We start from the raw sequence: 22,258 nt of genomic DNA on the forward strand, positions 1-22,258 counted from the left end.
TAGCTGTGAACACATCGGTAAGAATCACGTCGGTGAACACACGATTAATCGTAAGCGCCCAAGCCACGCTGACGCCCCACTGCAGTGCGAACAAGGCCTAAAGCGCTGATAGATGCATCTCGAACAGGGTTACCATACTACATAATAATCTGTATTTCTACAGATTTTTCAGACTTTTTTAAATCATGAATCTGTAGATGCAGATTACAAATTTTTGGTGTTTCATACAAAATTTATAGATTTTTGAAAAATGTTGCAATAGTGGCTTGAGGTTAATAATATTTTTTTCCATCTTACCAATTTTATTCATATTATTATTTATTATAAATTTATTATAATAAGTAAATAACATTGTTGGCAACACGGATTCGCGAGTTCCTTATCACCCTAACAATGTACCACAGGGAGATGTGGAATGGGCGAAAGTCTGACAAATGTAAGATCGATAAGGCAGTTTCAGAGATCAATTGAAAAACAACAACCATCTTGAAATTGATTACAAAAACGTTATTCTGAATTCCTAAAATTGTTCCTAATTAATTGTGTCTAATTGGTGAATAAATCACATCAGGACCGCAACATATTGTTACGACACGGCGGGTAGATTAAAGTAGAGGACGAATAAATGTAAGCAACGAACAAATGTAAAACATATAAACAATGAATTAAAATAATTGAATTACAGCTTAAAGCATATACTCAAACAAAACATACGAGTTCGCTATAAAGAAGTCCGAAACGAAAACCGCTCCCGTAGCAACAAACATCGTTCATCTTTTTCTTAATAAAGCACAAAGTAAAGTTCAAAAGTGCACTCATCCTGTCGTGAAAATTAATTTCCTTTGAAACATTATATTTCAAATGAAATGAAAATGCACAACTCAAAGTGAAAAGAAGGGATTAAATCAGTTCAGGAGATATTGAAGCTCGAACCATTGAAAATGCTGAACTCGCTCGCTCTTACTGGAATCCGTCGTTAAACATAATCTATAGAGATCCAACTACGACCGAAATCCTAGCATTACTTTCTGTGTATTAGAGATAGGAAATCGCGTTACGGTGGGGGGAAGGGGGTCCAAAATCCGGATTTTTAGCGTTACGTAATTTGTGCACGACGCCTTAGTTGCTTATTACGTATTGCTGCTTGCTAGTTGCTTATTGCTCCGGTGTGCGAACCGACTAAAATAATGTCAGAAATGAATCACAGGCGGATTGAGTAAAATAATTTCGTAGTTCTACGTCGAAAATGCGGTCGTGTCCTAGACACAACTCATTACAATTTTTTTTCTTGTTTTATTTAAATAATTAAGGAAACAACTGAATTTAAATTTAATTCCATTTAAGTTTGTTTTATTTCGAATTTTGCTAGCAGGGTACACCTTCCACGCTTTGTTTTGGCACATTGAGGTTTTATGGTAGAGAAATGAGTAACAAAAAAAGCATATATTTCGTATTAGTATGCTTCATATTACTTGAGAAGACATAAAGGATATCAAGATATAGATGCAGTTTATCAACGGAAACGCGCTATATGTTGACCGGTTGACAATCCTAGAAGTGGATGGTATATTGTATCATAATATGAGCTTTTCAGTGCCGAACTTTTCGAGTTTTTGAAGTGCATTTTTGTGCAATTTTAAATGTATAGATTTTTCTTATCAATAAAAAAAGAATTAAAAGAAAAGATAAAGTAGGAAGCATGTACTAATTAGACGACATGTCTATAGACGACATGAAATTCATATTGCTCTTCGATCACACCAACGCGATATGCATACTTTTCGGCGCAGTGCTCAGTACAGGGGTAGCACTTCGGCGGAGCACACTGCCGTAATTAAAGGGTTAAATGCAATCGGGAAGACTTTCAAACTTATTTATCGGCCAATACTGAATCGGTGTAGTTCAAAAAGTACACTGTTTAGAAGTGTTCAATTCAAAAAGTACACTGTTTAGAACGATTCAATTGCTTTCATTTGAAAGATGGAATTGTAGAGTCATTGGAGAGCTTCAATTTTCCTGGGAAAAACAAACTAGTTTATCATGCATTCTTGAGAGAAACACAAAATTTTGAGTGTCTTCTTTACTTCTAAATGTTTCACAACTGCATTCTATGCGAAATTTTGCTGTCTTTCAACAACCTGTCAAGCAACATAATAACTTTAAGTAGCATATTTTCTAAAATAGAGTCCTAGTTGAAGTAGACCATATGCATTTTTTAATCAAATATGATCCTCTATCACCCTCTGATATTTTTCGAACCAGCTACCTAGTTCCATGTATGTTTTTGATAGAATACTGGCTCAATTGTGTTAAGGTTGACTACTAGGTGTAGATGGTGCATAAATTCCTAAGAATTCATATTTACATTTGCGCGAGATTTGCAAATGTTAATATTGATTCCAAGAAGTTGACGAAATAAAAATACTCTGATAAATTGTAGCTTTTCGAAAAAAAAATACAAAACGATGAGTTTACAAGAAATTATTTATGAAAAACTATACAGACATTATTATCTTAAGACTAACTCTGCCGTGATCTCGCAAAGTGACGCAAGCGCCAAAATTGACATTTTACTTTTTATGTTATAGATCGATAAAGAATACCAAATCCTTTCAAACGACTGCGAAGTTTTATAGAAATGTGGAAAAATGACCCCGTAAAAGCTTGAAAACGGAATGGCGTAAGCGCCATTTCCACTGTGATGTGACGCAAGCGCCATTTCCCTTATAATGTGACGTAATTTGAATCTGATGCGATGTGATTTTTAATCCGCTCCGATGGCATAGAATGAACGAGAAGGGACAACTAATTTCAAATAACAACATCAATCAAGGGACAAAGCATCTTGACGATGTTCACTTACCTCACTTGCTCAATGTCTTTTTCGGATGAATTGAAGCTGAGAGATCGAAGGGTAAATGTCGGATTTGCTGAACAGCTGCACTCTTCTAAAATCTCCATCGAAACGCATCTTATAACAAAATTCAGAACATCCTCGCGTAAACTGTATTTGCTTTACATCGGATAATTTCGGACGGCATTATCTTATTCAACAAGGATGTTTTCAATTGCATTTTGGATTGGAAAAGAAAGTGCTGTCCATAGTTGTTACATTCGGGTTCTCAACTACGTTGGCCCGCTCGACACACGATGACGGAAAATGTGTAGAACTCTTCTCCCTGATGCTACCTCATGCTCCACTTAACGGTGGCATGTGGTAGAAAATATTTGGAAACAGATTCTCCCATACTTTGATGGATGAACGCCAATCGGTTGTGGAAACAGCGATTAAAAGTTGCTGTTTCCACAACAAACTGGCGTTGGTAACAAAGCTTAAATAAAACTGCATTTTTTCAAAAATCGAACCGATGGCAATGTATTTCCATCAATTGTACATAATTTGTACAGATCAGACTTTCGTAATGTACGCGTATGCTGATTATACATGCAATTTTGCGAAAAGTCTCGTACTGAAAATTTCTCCCTCTGGCGCTTGCGTCACTTTGCGAGATTACGGCAGAACTGTTCTCATAACAAAATCTATAGGAAATTATATTTGATGAAAAATAATTTATCGCAAAATCTCAACCATTAGGGATTGTTTAATTTTTTTATTTTTTGTTATCAATACCTCCAAACAATCATGTTTTCTTACTTACGATCATGGGTCCAATCGCAGAACTGTTCATTGATTCATCTTCTAATTGACCCTTTACAATTAACTTTTAATATAAATTTCCTAGGACTTCTACCAAAACTCGTCATTATAATATTAGGTTATTTTCAGACACAATTCTCGATCAAGATTTTTCAATCATTTGCAAATAACATCTTTCTCTGCTACATCGAATAAATGTTTGATACAGAAAATATGATAGAATGAAGATAGCCCTAAATCGGATAATTCCTTCTTCGAGTTTTGCTCAACACATTCGGCCATTTTTATTTATATAGATAGAAGAAGATATAAGAGTGCGTTTTATCACTTTAAAATCCATTTCCACTTTCGAACAAAAATCAATTTCGTTGGCGCAAATGGACTAACATCGCTTGTCACTATGTAATTATAGCACATATGGGAATTGAATTTTCCCTTCCCCTTCAGAGTTTTCCGAAAATTTTCAATTGCCACATGCCAAATTTGGGTTCGTTTGCTTGATTAATTCTCGAGTTATTCTGAAATTTGTATTTCATTTGTATGGAAAAATGGAAAAGTGAAGAAATATTAGAAAAGTGATTGCTCTACATATAGTGTTAGGTGTGGTTAGTCCAATTAAAATTCGCATTGGGTTGAATAAACACTCAGAAAGTAAGAATTATATAAGAAAATTACCTTTTCCATTTCAAATATGTTTTCTCTATATTAAAGTAACATGTTTTTACTGATGAGAAAAATTGATGATTGTGTTCGGTATTGGTAATTATCTTGTATTACATTGGTGAGTTTTTTTTCTTTATTTCATCCATACATAACACAGGAGGCATCTTGTCTAGGATCACAGAGGGCGGTTTTCATCATATCTCGTTCCACTTCGCTATCTTTTATCTGATACGCACCATCCTTCTGTCATCATCACTCGGTAAACACTGGTGGAATGACCAAACAATACTCAACAACCAAACAAAACGGCCCTTTTCAGAATTACATCGTACAACTCTTCGATAATGATTAGGTGGCCTAATCATTATCGAAGAGTTTAACGATGTAATTCTTCAAACATATCCAAAATCAACAGATAGCCTAACGGAATTCTACATCAACTATGCGGTCGTGTCTTGGACACAACCCTCCTATGACTTTTTATTGTTGAATTCATTTGTATAGAGATATTGATACTATATGTTCTTATTGAATCGAGCAAATTCAGTAATGACTAAAATTCTATATTATATTAATTATACTGATTCTCGTTTTGGGAACTAATGAAAGTACGAATAAACGGCTACTGCGCTCTTATTCAACATATTTACAGATATGTTACATAATTAACTTATCGTTGATAAGGGATCGTAATCATAAGTAGTGAGCAATCACACATCGATAATCTAAAAATACTGTATAGTTGTTAATTATTAAAGCTTAATCCAATAATTTCGTTTCGACTTAACATCTAACCACCGATAGTCGTGCTGAGTGTGTTCAAGGCGTTCGATCCTCCCATATTGTTGAATATACTAGCGTCCATGAGTAAACCTGTGATATAAAGCAATGATGATAAGACATTCGGTCATGAGAGATAATGCGACTGATTACCTCCTATACTGGCCGTCATAAAGCACACGATGGATCCGGTGATAAAGGCACGGAAGGCAACTGATGTAATTGCACCGCGCTTTTCTGGCACCATGGCACTTAGCGTGCCGATCATAATGCCCATTGAACTGGGATTTGCGAATCCACAGATAGCGTAAGTAGCGATGGCCGAAGACCGTGGTGATATGACCTCGGCCTTGATGAACTCCCCTAGCCGTTGGTAGGCGACGAATTCGTTGATGATCGTTTTCGTTCCGATGAGCTTTCCCACGTAGAAGCTTTCGTCCCAGGGAACGCCCAGCACGAATGCTAGTGGTCGGAAGATGGTTCCAAAAATGTCTTCCAGCGAGGTATTTTTCAGGCCAACCAGAGTTCCAAGCCAATCAAGCAGACCATTCAGGAATGCAATGAAGGACACGAAAGCGATAAGGTTAGCAATGATTCCGAGTACCAATGCGGTGGCAGTGTTGGCGCCGTTTGAAGCGGCATCCAGAAGAGATGAATCGGTCCTGCCGGTAAAGTAGTTTAAAATTGATAACTGATACAGAGTATGTTTCGTGTCCGGGTTACTTACGATTTCTCCATTTGAATGTTGTCGGATCGCGTCTTACTCTCCTCTGTTTCTGGGTAGATCAGCTTCGCAAAACAGATAGCAGCCGGAGCGGCCATTACACTTGCAGTGATGAGATGAGCCGGTTCCGCTCCAAATGAGATGTAGGCTGCCAGGACCGTTCCCGAGACGGTTGCAAAACCGGAAGCCATAATCATATGAATCTCTGAGAGAGTCAGGTCTTTGATGTATGGTCGAATCAACAGCGGAGACTCACTCATACCGAGAAAGATGTTCGCGGCGGCAATCACACTCTCGCAAACCGTTGATCCCAGAATGGTCTGCAGTATCCACCCTAGTTTCATGACCACCCACTGCATCGCTCCCAGATAGTACAGAATAGATATAAAGAAGCTGAAGAAATATATCACAGACAACACGGCGAAACCAAACACCGCTTCTTGGTTGACGATGAAGTCACCGTAGACGAATGATGCACCCGCTTTGGAATAGTTGAGGAATGTTGCCACTTTGTCCCCGAAGCAGGTGAATATACTACGCCCGACCTCCCAGCGAATGCAGAACAGTCCCAGGAGGAATTGGAATATCACGCCGAGGACTACCGGGCGGTAGTTGATCTGTATGGAATGGTGGCATATTCATGAATGTCTCGTTATATTTTATGGATTATAACTCACTTTTGTGGGGTGCTTACAGCAAAGAAACGATATAAGGAACAAAATGACCATTCCGATTAGAGACATCAATCGTTCAGGTTCATCTCTCGTCTCGAAGAAGCAGAAAATGGCAAAGCCAACAAGCACCACACCGATGGCGGCTAGTTTGGAATATCTGAACAAATATCGGCATCAGGAATCATGGAATTGGTTCAAAACCACATCCATATACTTACAAGCTCTCAAAGGTTCGCCGCACCGATGTCCGCAACGGTCTAACGATGGATTGTTTGAATGGTTTGCCTAGAAGGGGTTTTACTATGTTGTAGTAAACCAGTCCGCAATATATGAAGCCCAGGAGCAGGATCAGCATTCCGTAGCCATCGCACCACTGCATGCCACAGTTTTTGAGGCATGTTTTCTCTGAAAATGTTTCAATGGTCCGATGTTATTAGTTAGTATAGTTATCCAATCAATTGGTATTGTTTAAATATACGAAGGCTGGCGAAACAGGGTGGGAAACCAAATCATTATCAAGTTTGGACTAAAAGTATATCGAAGTACAATTCTTAAGCTTCATAAACATATATTATTTCTCATATTGGTCGCCATTAACGCAACACATTTCTTCCAACGTGAAACTTTTTTTTCACAGCAGCAAAGAATTCCCTTGGCCTTTCTTGAATCCTGGCCTTAACAGCTGTCTTCATTTCATCGTCTGAGACGTAATCATTACCTTTGACGTATCCCTTAAGTAGAAGAACAAATGAAATTCACAAGAACAAAAATCGGGGGAATAAGGAGGGTGCGGAATTGGCTCTATTTTCAATTCAGTTAACCACGCTGTTCAACCAGCAGTGATATAGCACCAGTACACTGTATGAACTTAGTTGAAACTGCGCATACGCAATGAGGGGAAATGTTTCCAACAAATACCGAAAATCATGGTTTACGAAAAGTTAACCCTTTTCTGAGTTTGATAGCGATTAGCATTTTTTTAAAAACTTGGGCTTGACAAAATATAGGATGTTCAAAGTGGTGTGAATATTTAAACACTATACCGAAATCATAGATTATGGAACGATCGCGCTCGGACAACCGGACGCCTAAGATTGTATCACATTGCAGCTATGAATCAAAAGAAAAATCGACAACGTTACATTACAGAAAGATGGATCCACCACATAGCACAGTGGGCTACTCCATTCAAAGACTGGTCAAGCATAAAAAATGTCGTTAAATGCGAAAAAACATGGTTTTTACATAATTTCAGGATGTTGGATACGAAACTGGAATCCATTTTATTGGGCCGTCCATAAAGCACATGATCCATTGTTTTGGGACTCTATGGCACCGGAGGGTATTTTTTACATACTTTTTACATAATTTTATGACCTTTGATCACAAGATCCCTAATGAAAAAAAGATCACATAGTTTATGGACGACCCCTCAAATCAAGCAATTCTGCTATAAATAAAAAAGATTTTCTTTAGATTACAGATTAAAACAATCATCATCATCATCTTCTTCTTTTTCTGTTTCTTCATAACTGTCATCAGATTCATCGTCATCTTTTCCTGATTCAACAATTGTAATCAATAGAAATCTCATCAGGAAATTTTTAACAATTACTTTTCTCCTTTTAAAAACAAATGTTTTCTATTGGATAAGATAAGAGGATGATTGACTATATTATGATTAGTGTTTTCTCGACTATTTTTATGGATGAAATGTTCTAGGGCATATTTAATTACTTTATTACATTATGACTTTATTACTTTATTACTTTATTACTTTATTACTTTATTATTTTATTACTTTATTACTTTATTACTTTATTACTTTATTACTTTATTACTTTATTACTTTATTACTTTATTACTTTATTACTTTATTACTTTATTACTTTATTACTTTATTACTTTATTACTTTATTGCTTTATTACTTTATTACTTTATTACTTTATTACTTTATTGTTTTATTACTTTATTACTTTATTACTTTATTACTTTATTACTTTATTACTTTATTACTTTATTACTTTATTACTTTATTACTTTATTACTTTATTACTTTATTACTTCATTACTTTATTACTTTTCTATTGAGCCTCTTCGGTTATTCTTTCTATAGGTAATGTTGCGGTTTCAATAATTTTATAGCCACGAAGTAAAATTCTGCAGTACCCATAGACTATCAATAGGTTAACGAATTCTTTTATGATGCTTTTTTTCGCTCGGCTTCAAAGCGCTGGCAGTAATTTCATCTTTGTTTATGTTAAAGAGGTATAAACCCGGGGCCTTGGCAACCCTATCCCAACCAACACAAATTGAGCATAGGCAGGATAAAGCTAGGGCTCGAAAGGGGTTCACTCATTTTTTGTTATTTGGAGTCAATATTGAAGCAAATATGTGCAGCATTTGCAATGACCTGTAGCCAATGATTAAGTGGATAGTTCTTAGATGTTTGGATATCCATCCGGAAGCTTTTTTTGTGGTTTTCGAATAAAATACTGCAGCAGGATCGAACGAAGCATCTTATGTTTAATTTTAGGTTATGATTTCTTTGCTCATGATTTTCTATGCTGGCTACAAAAAGGCGGCCATCTTAGCAACCCCTTGTGTAAAACTTAGTCCGAAGTTTCGTAGTAGTAGTGTTGAATCATAGAGGCTTTAAGTTTTTTCAGTTCATTCGTCTCTAGTCATGAAAAAAACAATTAGGAAAATTAAAACCTATTCTAACTCTTGGCATTGGGAATGGCCATTTGGGAAACCTCGAGAATCGCTGCCGTCTGGTCGCTATATGGATGACTGATGAATCGCGAATGTGGATACAGCTAGATGATGATGATGCTGATGTTTTTGATTATAGAGGCCTTTAAACTTTTTCATTTCATTCGCTTCTATCTTTTAAAAAGGTAAATTTAGAAAACTGAGCTATACTGTCGGCCTATTTAGGAAGCCTCACTACTGCTGCCGTCTGGTCGGCAGCTGGATGACTAATAAATCGAGTGGCTGCTACCGCGTCTCTACTTCCATTTTTGTATTATAGAGGCTTAAACTTTTAGAGCCCCCGCAGACTGCAGACTTTTGTCGGCCGATAGATTGGTTGGACGACTCAATCAGTATGGAGTGATATGTATATGCGCACACTACACCAACTCAGTACCGGCCGATAAAAAAGTTTGATAGGGTTTCCGATTGCATTCAAACTATTCGGTCGGTCAACCGTTTAATCAGTACTGGATAGCATCGATCTACGCACACACGACGATTGTTTATCGGCTGACAGTTTAATTCGCTCTCAATCCGCTCTCAATTTTGGCATCTGACATACGTGCCGTGCGAATCACTGAGGCTCTTTTTGATTTTCCTTCACCGTTCTCTTCTCCGTTGTCAAACACAAATTAAATATAGTCTTTCGGGAATATTCGTCCGACAGTTGGCTAGTGTGCGCACTCTTTACCAACCTGACTGGTTGGCTCGGTGTGCGCACTAGCAACCCAACCCGACCAAACTATCGGCTGAAAAAAAGTCTGCAGTGTGCGGGGACTCTTAAAGTTATAAGCCACTAGATTTGAAAAAGGCCATTTTGGAAAACTAAATCTAACACTCTCTCCCGGCTTTTAGTAACGCTTTTTGAGAAGCCTCGAATACCGCCGCAATCCGATTGCTCGTCAAGTGTCTGATGAATCGGGAATGGTCGCAGCTTGATTGAATCATCGCGGTACCTGATTTTGACGTAGGACTATGTCTTTCAGTAAGGGTGTGCGAAATGAGTCACTTTCTGGAGAAACAAAAAAATAAATTTAGCCGATTGTATTTCACGAGATTAATGCTTTTGCAATAAGAGGATCTTTTCTCTCGAGTGGTAAAATTTTGGACAATTTTTTTCATATTTTCATTTTGATTTTTATTGCATTATTGCAATTGATGCATGAATAAAGGATTTTTTGCGTTGATGCCATTGAACTCCATGTTCTGTCATTGTGAAGCGAAAATAATAATAAAGTTTCAGGAGAATTGATACACTTCACACTTCAATGGCGACTTATTTATACGGCCAGAGCGTAAATGCAAAGCGCTTGCTACTTCTATTATACAGTCTTACTTCAGACAGCGAGTGGTCAACCTCCTTTTGACGTAGGACTACGTCTAACCGGAAGATATAGGGGGTGAAATGGAAATCTAAGCACTGAACAAGTAGGAAAAATGCAAGATTTGGAACGCTTATAACTCGAGCATTTCTCAATAGATCGCAAAGGTTTTTGCATCAATTGATAGGAAATATATCTACGCATCTATCATAACGAATAACATTTCATTTTTCTTGAGATAAATAATTGAATAATTGTGAAATATCAAGCATTGTCCAAATGCACTATGTGCCCATTTTTGATTGGTGCATTTTGTGCTCCTCATATCGTACCGACCAAAACGGGCAACCAGAGCAGCAGCGAAATAGAATGAAGCACGATTGGAAAGGAAAAAGAAAAAAATGAACGAAACATTGGTCGCAGTCTCACACATGCGTAATTCTCGAGCCAGCCAGTCAGCTTAAAAATCCCCGCTCCGCTGCCGTAACGATCATTCTCATTCAAACAATACACCACATCGGTTCGCACCACAACACATCAACAAACCAACCCGAGCAGCCATGTCTGGACATGGTAAAGGAGGAAAAGTGAAGGGAAAGGCAAAATCCCGCTCGAACCGTGTTGATCTGGAGTTCCCCGCAAGGGTAGCTAGGCCGAGCGCGTTAGTACCAGTGCACCAGTCCACCTAGCCGGCGTTATATAGTTTCGGCCGCCGAAGTGATCGAGTTAGCTGGCAAAGCTGCTCGCGACGATAAGAAAACCCGCATTCGGAATAGAACACATTCGGTTCGGTGGACATCAAGACAACAGGCAGTTGCAGCGAGTGGCGAGTGGCAAACGCAATCGCAAAACGGCATCAGGTAGCAGAAGAAAAAAGTTTGTTCTTTACAAACTGCTTTGGTGGCAAATCCAGAACAAGGCGGCATCGAGGGCGTTCGAATTGGTTTTTTTCAAAACCACGAGTACTAAGTTTTCTAAATTTGAACCATTCCATAAAACAAGGCGCTTTTCAGGGCCATTAAACCTTCCAAAACAGAGTTTAGGAAATACAGTTCAATGCTTTCTAAAACATTATCCAAAATAATAATAAAACACAAATTGATTTTTTCATAATGTAGTTCTGAGCTTTCCTAATTCTGAGGGACTTTCCTGATTATACAATTTTCACCAATTCTTAAATTGTTTCCAGATTGAAAGTACAGTAATTTACAATTAGTTCGACATTTAGATAATTGGACGGACATGTAATGCGACTTATTTAGTTGGACATTTTTGTAAACATAGAGATCCAAATTATGACCCCACATTGAAAGTCGACACTGTACCACTGTCATCGCAAATGTTCAATTATAGGTTAAAATCGCCTCCAATGCGACACTGAGTGGCGCTTCGGCACGTCGCATTGAATGTAATTTACTGTACAACATGTCACAATGCTGGATGGGAAGAAATTTTCCAACTGTGAAAGCTGTGGCGAGTGGCAACAAATCGCTAAACAGGAAGGTTTAGCCGAACAAGATGGGGATATCGAGTGATAACAAAACAATAAACTCTTTAGATTGAAGATAATTTTGTGATCCTGAAAAGGACCCTTTTTAGCCTGCATGTGAATCCAACGAGCGAACAAATCGTAATGAATGAATTTTTTTGCCATCGCTGCCTTTTAACGCTCATTCGTTCGTCTCGTTGGACTCGCCCCTCTGGCTGAGTCTGCCGATTTGTCTCTATCCTGTGAGTGTGTACCGCTAGAGTATAAAACACGCGGACCCAAAAAAAAATGTTATTTTCTTTCAAACCGTCATTCTTTGTGTGGACACCGACTGGACAACATCGTTGCTGGACGGGCTGGACGGCGAGGGATCGAGTGCCTTTCTCAAGGCAAGAGGGCGGGGGTGGTAGCGCTGGAGTAGAGTAATAGAGTAGAGTAGAGTTTTCAAAGGGCCTTTCTCAAGGCTAGAGACGAATGAACTGCGAAAGTTTAAAGTCTCTATAATACAATACCTTCCTTCCTTCTAACCGTAAACCCGTGTGGTTGTACGGCATCGGACTCGTGGACGTAACAAAGGAGGACAAGTTAAGTAAAAGGCAAAGTCCCACTCGAACCGTGCAGGTGTGCCGTTCCCCGTAGGTGTATCCGCCAATTGCTCAGCAAGGGTAGATAGGCCGAGCGCGTTAGTACCAGTGCACCAGTCCACCTAGCCGGCGTTATATAGTTTCGGCCGCCGAAGTGATCGAGTTGGCTGGCAAAGCTGCTCGCGACGATAAGAAAACCCTCATTCGGAACAGAACACATTCGGTTCGGTGGACATCAAGACAACAACAGGCAGTTGCAGCGAGTGGCGAATGGCAAACGCAATCGCAAAACGGCATCAGGTAGCAGAAGAAAAAAGTTTTTTCTTAATACAAACTGCTTTGGTGGCAAATCCAGAACAAGGCGGCATCGAGGGCATTCGAAATGGTTTTTTTCAAAACCACGAGTACTAAGTTTTCTAAATTTGAACCATTCCATAAAACAAGGCGCTTTTCAGGGCCATTAAACCTTCCAAAAAAGAGTACAGTTCAATGCTTTCTAAAACATTATCCAAAATAATAATAAAACACAAATTGATTTTTTCATAATTTGTTTGCCAGGATCTGATGAGTATGTGAATTTGGCAGTTGTTCTGAGCTTATTGATTTTCACCAATTCTTAAATTGCTTCTAGATTGAAAGTACAGTAATTTATACTTATCTCGACATTTAGCTAATTGGACGAACCTGTAATGCGACATATTTAGTTGGACATTTTTGTAAACATAGAGTTCGGGGTCCAAATTATGACCCCACATTGAAAGTTGACACTGTATCACTGTCATCGCAAATGTTCAATTACAGGTTAAAATTACCTCCAATCCGATACTGAGTGGTGGTAATGCGAAGTACCATTGAATGTAATTTACTGTAAAATATGTCACAAACTGGATGGGAAGAAATTTTCCAACTGTGAAAGCTGTGGCGAGTGGCAAATGCAATCGCTAAACAGAAAGGTTTAGCCGAACAAGATGGGGATATCGAGTGATAAGAAAACAATAAACTCTTTAGATTGAAGATAATTTTGTGATCCTGAAAAGGACCCTTTTTAGCCTGCATGTGAATCCAACGAGCGAACAAATCGTAATGAATGTATTTTTTTGCCATCGCTCCCTTTTAACGCTGATTCGTTCGTCTCGTTGGACTCGCCCCTCTGGCTGAGTCTGCCGATTTGTCTCTATCCTGTGAGTGTGTACCGCTAGAGTATAAAACACGCGGACCCCAAAAAATATCTTATTTTCTTTCAAACCGTATACCCGTGTGGTTGTACGTCATCGGCATCGTGGACGTAACAAAGGAGGACAAGTTAAGGGAAAGGCAAAGTCTCACTCAAACCGTGCAGGTCTCCAGTTCCCTGTTGATCGCATTCACTGATTGCTCCGCAAGGGTAACTAGGCCGAACGGATTGGTGCCGGAGCACCAGTATACCTAACAGCGATTATAGAGTTTCGGCCGTCGGAGTGCTCGAGTTGGCTTGCAAAGCTGCTCACGACAATCAGAAAACCCGCATCAAGAACAGAGCAGCTTCGGTTCGGCGCTCATCAAGGCAACAATTAGTTTCAGTGAGTGGCAAAGTGTTTCTCCGGAACGTCGCATTAAATGTAATTTACTGAACAACATGTCACAAGCTGGATGGGAAGAAATTTTCCAACTGTGAAAGCTGTGGCGAGTGGCAAACGCAATAGCTAAACAGGAAGGTTTAACCGAACAAGATGGGAATATCGAGTGATAACAAAAACAGGTTCTTTTCAGAACCATCAACATATTCATAAAGAGTAAACAGTAAACTAATCCATTTTTCAGGTAGATAGGTAGGTATTCACGTAGGAGAAGAAAATAAAACAATATATTTAAAATATATATTTAACAAAAGCTGTCCCCTTTGTATAGTCCTACGTCACTCCGGTTATGTCCCCGACATTACCCACCCGTCTTTTTTAGCCTGCAAGTGAATCCAACGAGCGAACAAATCGTAATGAATGTATTTTTTTGCTATCGCTCCCTTTTAACGCTCATTCGTTTGTCTCGTTGGACTCGCCCCTCTGGCTGAGTCTGCCGATTTGTCTCTATCCTGTGAGTGTGTACCGCTAGAGTATAAAACACGCGGACCACAAAAAAAAAAATTATTTTCTTTCAAACCGTAAACCCGTGTGGTTTTACGGCATCGGCATCGTGGACGTAACAAAGGAGGACAAGTTAAGGAAAAGGCAAAGTCTCACTCGAACCGTACAGGTCTCCAGTTCCCTGTTGGTCGCATTCACTGATTGCTCCGCAAGGGTAACTAGGCCGAACGGATTGGTGCCGGAGCACCAGTATACCTAACAGGGATTATAGAGTTTCGGCCGTCGGAGTGCTCGAGTTGGCTTGCAAAGCTGCTCACGACAATCAGAAACCCCGCATCAAGAACAGAGCAGCTTCGGTTCGGCGCTCATCAAGGCAACAATTAGTTTCAGTGAGTGGCAAAGTGTTTCTCCGGCACGTTGCATTAAATGTAATTTACTGAACAATATGTCACAAGCTGGATGGGAAGAAATTTTCCAACTGTGAAAGCTGTGGCGAGTGGCAAACGCAATAGCTAAACGGGAAGGTTTAACCGAACTAGATGGGAATATCTAGTGATAACAAAAACACAACACCAAAGGTTCTTTTCAGAACCATCAACATATTCATAAAGAGTAAACGGTAAACTAATCCATTTTTCAGGTAGATAGGTAGGTATTCACGTAGGAGAAGAAAATAAAACAATATATTTAAAATATATATTTAACAAAAGCTGTCCCCTTTGTATAGTCCTACGTCACTCCGGTTATGTCCCCGACATTACCCACCCGTCTTTTTTAATGCTGTTTCCACACGAAGCTTTTTTGCTGAATAAAGGATGCAAGAGCAGAATCACTTCGTTGGGTGTTAAGAAGTAAATCGCGGTGCGATTTTTTTTCATAATTTCAAATCGAAGAACTCGATAAAATGATACAAAGTGTCGGTTTTCGTGCCGTCTGGTGGAGAGCGCTTGTGTATTTTCGTATTAGACGCGCACAATGTTGTTGTTTTTATGCGTTGCCAATTGTAGATTGAAATAGCTACCAATGTTGCTATTTACTATTTGAGGGGCTCAAAATGAAAGGGGTGTAGGCAGTGTTTGCCAAATGATCCACTCATTGAAAAAATCGCTTTCGTTCGTTCAAATATGATCTTTCAGGAAACATTTCCCCCAGCGGTATTCTATTATTGTTATGTGCTGAAAATCACGACACAAAAGAGAACGAGACAACTCTGCATTGGCTCGCACTTCATTGCACACCAGCATGCAAGCAAAGCTATCATATACGCTTTCAGTGCAGAAAGCTTATTTTCTTTTTTGCCTCTAACATATGCATACCGACCTCTCCATGCATCATGAAACAGCAGGATCATACGGACAACGCAAAGCGAAAGATATTCATATTCAGCTAATGTAGCAGATCCTGATTTTTAAGTCTCAGAGAGTGCAAACTATATGATTATTTAGCTCGATAGAGGCTAAGGGAAGGGTAGTCAGATTATATTTTCCATTTTTAACGCCGCTATCCCTTGAAATGTGTATATTCATATAGACCGCATAGTTTTACTAGCAACACCACTCCAGTGAGAAGCAAAAACTCTCGCGTTTTATCTCTTTTCCCATTCGCTGCTCTCCGCAAATGGTGACTGAATGATGACGTAATTTTTCTTGTATCATTTATTGCTTTGCACTTTTCTGTGGAGTGGGTTTCGCTATAGTAAAATGGGACGATATATGCGGTTCAAACTTGTATGCAGGCTTCGAAAATGGTATGCGATGTTTGATACAGATCGGATATGCAATCAACAGTCTTCGTTCCTCTCTTAGTTTAATCACTAAATGTTACACATGTGATTACTGACATTCATACAAGTATCTGAATGATCCTCTCATATTTGGTTATATGTTCGTGAGAGTTTACTTGCATGACACATTGTGTATCATTTGATTTTGATCGAAATCCAAACACTGGGTGTAGGTGAAATCATCAATTTCTCTACATTGACTCTCTCTTTTGGTCATAACTTAGCTGCAATCACATTCTCAGCTGTATTTGACAATGTGGAAGGTAGGTCAGTGCCTCTATCGGATTCTATAGCAAACTCAATTTTGAACGTTTTTACAGTTAAGTTTTTAACTAAAGGGAAAGTTGATGAAGAGAAATCGATCAAATCATTTACACCCCTTTCATTCTGAGCCCCTCATTTAATGTTTTGTTTATCATAAATGTGAAATAATGCAGGCGTCGTAAAAAACATATAATCGCCTGTGACCGTATGTATATCAACTGGAAGAAAACCGCGGCGAAAGCTGTCATAGCGAAGTAGAACAGCGCTCGCGATGCTGTTCACTCTTGTGCTCGTCGTATTATTCTCGTGAGGGAAAGAATGAATCACAAATCAACCATTTCCAGCTGATTCCACAAAACCACGCAAACCTTTCAGAGCAACTAAAAGGACATAATATTCGAAGTGATGAATAGACATAATTCCCTACATTTGCGTCTTTCAGGAAGGGTGCCAAATCAGAAAACAGGTCACGTTTTTATGAAATAAAGTTAACGTTAATAACTATTTTTTTTTCACTGTGAACGAATTCCCATGATTTGCACACCAATCGAATCGGAAATTCTCTAGGATTTGTTTGATATGCTATATATTACAATTCGCTAATCTCTACACGGTTTAAACTCAAGAAAACTGGAAGAACTTTTTTGACGTAGGACTACGTCTAACCGGAAGATATAGGGGGTGAAATGGAAATCTAGGCACTGAACAAGTAGGAAAAAATGCAAGATTTGGAACGCTTATAACTCGAGCATTTCTCAATAGATCGCAAAGGTTTTTGCATCAATTGATAGGAAATATATCTACGCATCTATCATAATGAATAACATATAATTTTTCTTGAGATAAATAATTGAATAATTGTGAAATATCAAGCATTGTCAAAATGCACTATGTGCCCATTTTTGATTGGTCCATTTTGTGCTCCTCAAATCGTACCGACCAAAACGGGCAATCAGAGCAGCAGCGAAATAGAATGAAGCACGATTGGAAAGGAAAAAGAAAAAAATGAACGAAACATTGGTCGCAGTCTCACACATGCGTAATTCTCGAGCCAGCCAGTCAGCTTAAAAATCCCCGCGGCAGCGGACGTAACGATCATTCTCATTCAAACCTGAGAGAGAGGAGCCAGCTGAATGACAAATAGTTTGTTTTCTTCTTCTTCTTTTTACGCATTCTCATCAAGAAAATTCCAAACTGACAATTTCAATCAAGCAAGTTGTTGTCATTCATTTATGAGAAAGGTGTTCAAACTTGACGTGAACCTTTGTTAGTGAGTACATTTGTGCGTTTTATCCCCGATTTGATTTTTGACATAGGAATGCGTCTAACAGGAATATATGGGGGGTAAAAATTTGAACAATGATCATGTAGGAAATAATAAAAGATGTACCAGGTCAGCCCACATCATGGCTTCAAACATTTTTTACTTTTGATAATTTCGATATAGTTGTCCTAAAGAATTATTTCGATGATTTCTAAAACAAAATCCGAAATTAGAAGCAAACTGACTTTTATGATTTGTTTGTCGGTGGAGATCTTGTGTGAATTTATGGGTGTTTTGGGCCTATTTGTGACTTTTTCCGATCGTTCATTCAGTTTTCGCGAATTCTTGTATTCTTTCACTGGTTCCAGGTTGATCTATGTGCTCCCTTGGCCGAGTGGTTAGCGTCATAACTAACATGCCGGGTGTTCGGGTTCGATTCCCGTTCTGGTCGGGGGAATTTTTCGTCAAAGAAATTTCCTCCGACTTGCACTGTGATCACGCGTATTCTAGAACTTGCCACTCAGAATGCATTCAAGGCGTGTTATTTGGCATAGAAATCTCAACTAAGTACTAATAAAAATGAAGCAAGTAATACTACGTTGAGACGGCGAAGTTCCTCTAGGAACGTTAGTGCCATTGAAGAAGAAGAAGAAGGTTGATCTATTGCTGCAAGCTCGACGAATCGACTTTTGCAATGTGGGCGATGATTATCTATCTCCGATGCAATTTGAATATGCAGCGTACACCCAGGTTTTTTTACGCCGATTTTCCAATTAACGCGGTTTTTTTACGCGGATTTTCCAATTAACGCGGTTTTTTTACGAGATACGTATCCCCCGCATAAAAAAAAACCTGTGTGTATGTGGAATACTTAAAATAAGAGCTAATCTTCCAATGAAAATAGCCAACATTGATTTCTCTCAGGTGCATTTTGAGGGAATTTTGTTTGTGTCGGAAGGAAATAATACTAGGTTGACTAAAAAGGATGCTGTGTCTGCATTTTTAACAGGCATTCGTATGAAGATGAGAATTATACTACCAGTCTCTCGTCATCTTTGCCATGATATTCCTGCCCATCACTGATGGACCATTCATATGCAATATTTAAATTTGACATGCAGGTTTAATCAAGGCTACAGTATCACTGAAGATCCAATCGAATTGACCGATAGTGAAGGTGAACCAATAGTCTTGTCAAAAAAACTAAAAGGGTCAAGATTCTTTCTCCCCTTTATGTGTGATATAATTTGTATACCATTTCCCATATACAACATATCTGTCGCTTCCAATCAGTCTGCATAAATGTTGCGCTCACTCTCTCTTCCCGTGTGTGACATTGATGAGTGAACATTTTTTGTGCGAGTTTCGAGCAGGAATGAATTGTCTTTCTCAAGATTCATTGTACTCCTAATAAGTGCTCGAAAGATGTAATCTTACGTTGATCGCACTTGATCGAAGAAATTACAAAAAGAATGTATTTGACCGCAGTATTTGATAAACTCTTTCTGATAAGAACTGGATTTGATTTGCTGAAAACAATATCTTGTTTTCTCTCGTGTTGTGCGTTATGTGTGGCGATGGTAGGTTTTTTCGAAGCTGCTGTTGGTTTCTATGAGTTCAGCGTTTTCGGCTTGCATGCAACGATTTTTGAGGATTTGTTTGACTTTTGCTTTCGGGCAGCCACACCAGCAGTAGCAGCAGCTTTCTTCTTGCTGGTCGCCTTCTTCACAGCAGCAAGTTTGTTTTTTTTGCAGCAGTAACTGTTCCAAAATGATCTAACCACTGTACAATTATAATTGAGTGGAGCTGGCACCTACTTATATACAGATTTTTGTGATATCAATAGCTTGCTTTCAAAGCAATTTTTGAGCTATTGAAACAAGTTTTTGGATCAATAAATAACACACATATAACGCGTAGACATTTTATCTTTTGAATGAAGCGGTTATCATACCATTTCTTTCAACCGGCGAAGAGGGTTTATTGCTCAAAATCCTGTTTCTCCAATGTAACACTCTCGTTCTCGAAGCTTTGAACTTACACCCCAGTATAGAAATGAAAGATGTAGTCCGACGTCAACATTATTTTCACATAAAACGTCTTGCAAAAAAATGTCATGTTGAAATTTTCTACATATTTCAATACTTCCCCTTGGTTCACCGTGACTGGTTCGCGCTGACATCAGGGTGATCACAACAAACGCGAGCTGGCTCCTCTCTCTCAGATTCAAACCGTACACCACATCGGTTCGCATCACAACACATCAACAAACCAACCCAAGCAGCCATGGCTGGACATGGTAAAGGAGGAAAAGTGAAGGGAAAGGCAAAATCCCGCTCGAAACGTGTTGATCTGGAGTTCCCCGCAAGGGTAGCTAGGCCGAGCGCGTTAGTACCAGTGCACCAGTCCACCTAGCCGGCGTTATATAGTTTCGGCCGCCGAAGTGATCGAGTTGGCTGGTAAAGCTGCTCGCGACGATAAGAAAACCCTCATTCAGAACAGAACACATCAAGACAACAACAGGCAGTTGCAGCGAGTGGCGAGTGGCAAACGCAATCGCAAAACGGCATCAGGTAGCAGAAGAAAAAAGTTTGTTCTTTATACAAACTGGTTTGGTGGCAAATCCAGAACAAGGCGGCATCGAGGGCGTTCGAAATGGTTTTTTTTTCAAAACCACGAGTACTAAGTTTTCTAAATTGGAACCATTCCATAAAACACGGCGCTTATCAGGGCCATTAAACCTTTCAAAAAAGAGTTTACGAAATACAGTTCAATGCTTTCTAAAATAATATCCAAAATAATAATAAAACACAAATTGATTTTTTCATAATTTGTTTGCCAGGATATGATGAGTATGTGAATTTGGCAGTTGTTCTGAGCTTATTGATTTTCACCAATTCCTAAATTGCTTCTAGATTGAAAGTACAGTAATTTACACTTATCTCGACATTTAGCTAATTGGACGGACCTGTAATGCGACATATTTAGTTGGACATTTTTGTAAACATAGAGTTCGGGGTCCAAATTATGACCCCACATTGAAAGTCGACACTGTACCACTGTCATCGCAAATGTTCAATTACAGGTTAAAATTACCTCCAATCCGACACTGAGTGGTGGTAATGCGACATGCCATTGAATGTAATTTACTGTACAATATGTCACAAGCTGGATGGGAAGAAATTTTCCAACTGTGAAATCTGTGGCGAGTGGCAAACGCAATCGCTAAACAGAAAGGTTTAGTCGAACAAGATGGGGATATCGAGTGATAACAAAACAATAAACTCTTTAGATTGAAGATAATTTTGTGATCCTGAAAAGGACCCTTTTTAGCCTGCATGTGAATCCAACGAGCGAACAAATCGTAATGAATGTATTTTTCTTTCTTTCTTTCTTTGTTTTTAAGAGGCTTTAAACTTTGAAGTTCATTCGCCTCTAGCCCAGTGGAGAGCCACAATAAAACCAGCCCAGAGGGGACTGTCGAAAGGGAAACCAAAAAACGCAAAAACACAACGCCAAAGGTTCTTTTCAGAACCACCAACATGTTCATAAAGAGTAAACAGTACACTAATCCATTTTTCAGGTAGATAGGTAGGTATTCAGGTAGGAGAAGAAAATAAAACAATATATTTAAAATATATATTTAAAAAAATATATATATATTTAACAATATTTAACTGTCTCCTTTGTATAGTCCTACGTCACTCCGGTTATGTCCCGACATTACCCACCCGTCTTTTTTTCCCATACATTTGTTCTGTCGATTTGTGTGCTAATCCTACCCGTATTTCGAATGCTTTTAACTCGAACATTTGTTAACAGATCGGAGAGATGTTTGCATCAATTGATAGGGAAAATTTCTACGCGTCTATCACTATCAAAAAAAAAATGTAATTTTTTATTAGATGAACAATTGAAAAACTGTAAAATGTCAAGCGTTATCTAAACGCCCTAACTGCCAAGTTTTGATTGGCCCGATTCACGATTTCCCCAACATAGACTTCAAAATCGATGTACCTGTGGAAATCCGCTTTGCAAATATACATGCAAGTCAGGGGTGTTTTTGTTCCCACCGAGCTGTGTTTCCCTAACACGGACTTCAAAATCAATATGTCTGGGGGAATCCGCTTTGTCAAAACATGCAAGTCGGAGGTATTTTTTCCCACTGGGCTGTGTTTCCTTAACACGAACTTCAAAATTAATGTGCCTGGGGGACGCTTTGCAAATACATGCAA

At 38.8% G+C, this 22,258-nt stretch overlaps 1 protein-coding gene across 4 annotated transcripts in view; it reads right to left on the minus strand.

The window, feature by feature from the left end:
* Positions 1-3,637: 3,637 nt before the first annotated feature.
* Positions 3,638-22,258, minus strand: part of LOC129771826 (sodium/nucleoside cotransporter 1-like) — a 115,209-nt gene continuing 96,588 nt past the window's right edge. For all 4 annotated transcript variants that reach the window (XM_055775895.1, XM_055775892.1, XM_055775893.1 and 1 more), the window contains 5 exons: positions 6,718-6,904; positions 6,503-6,656; positions 5,829-6,442; positions 5,255-5,763; positions 3,638-5,194 (listed from right to left, as the gene is read on the minus strand). In XM_055775895.1, coding sequence (XP_055631870.1) covers positions 5,112-5,194; positions 5,255-5,763; positions 5,829-6,442; positions 6,503-6,656; positions 6,718-6,904 — 1,547 coding nt within the window. In that variant the 3' untranslated portion in view covers positions 3,638-5,111. The remainder of the gene's footprint in view (positions 5,195-5,254; positions 5,764-5,828; positions 6,443-6,502; positions 6,657-6,717; positions 6,905-22,258) is intronic.

This window comes from Toxorhynchites rutilus, chromosome 2 (genome assembly GCF_029784135.1).
Source record: "Toxorhynchites rutilus septentrionalis strain SRP chromosome 2, ASM2978413v1, whole genome shotgun sequence".
Lineage (NCBI taxonomy): Eukaryota > Metazoa > Arthropoda > Insecta > Diptera > Culicidae > Toxorhynchites > Toxorhynchites rutilus.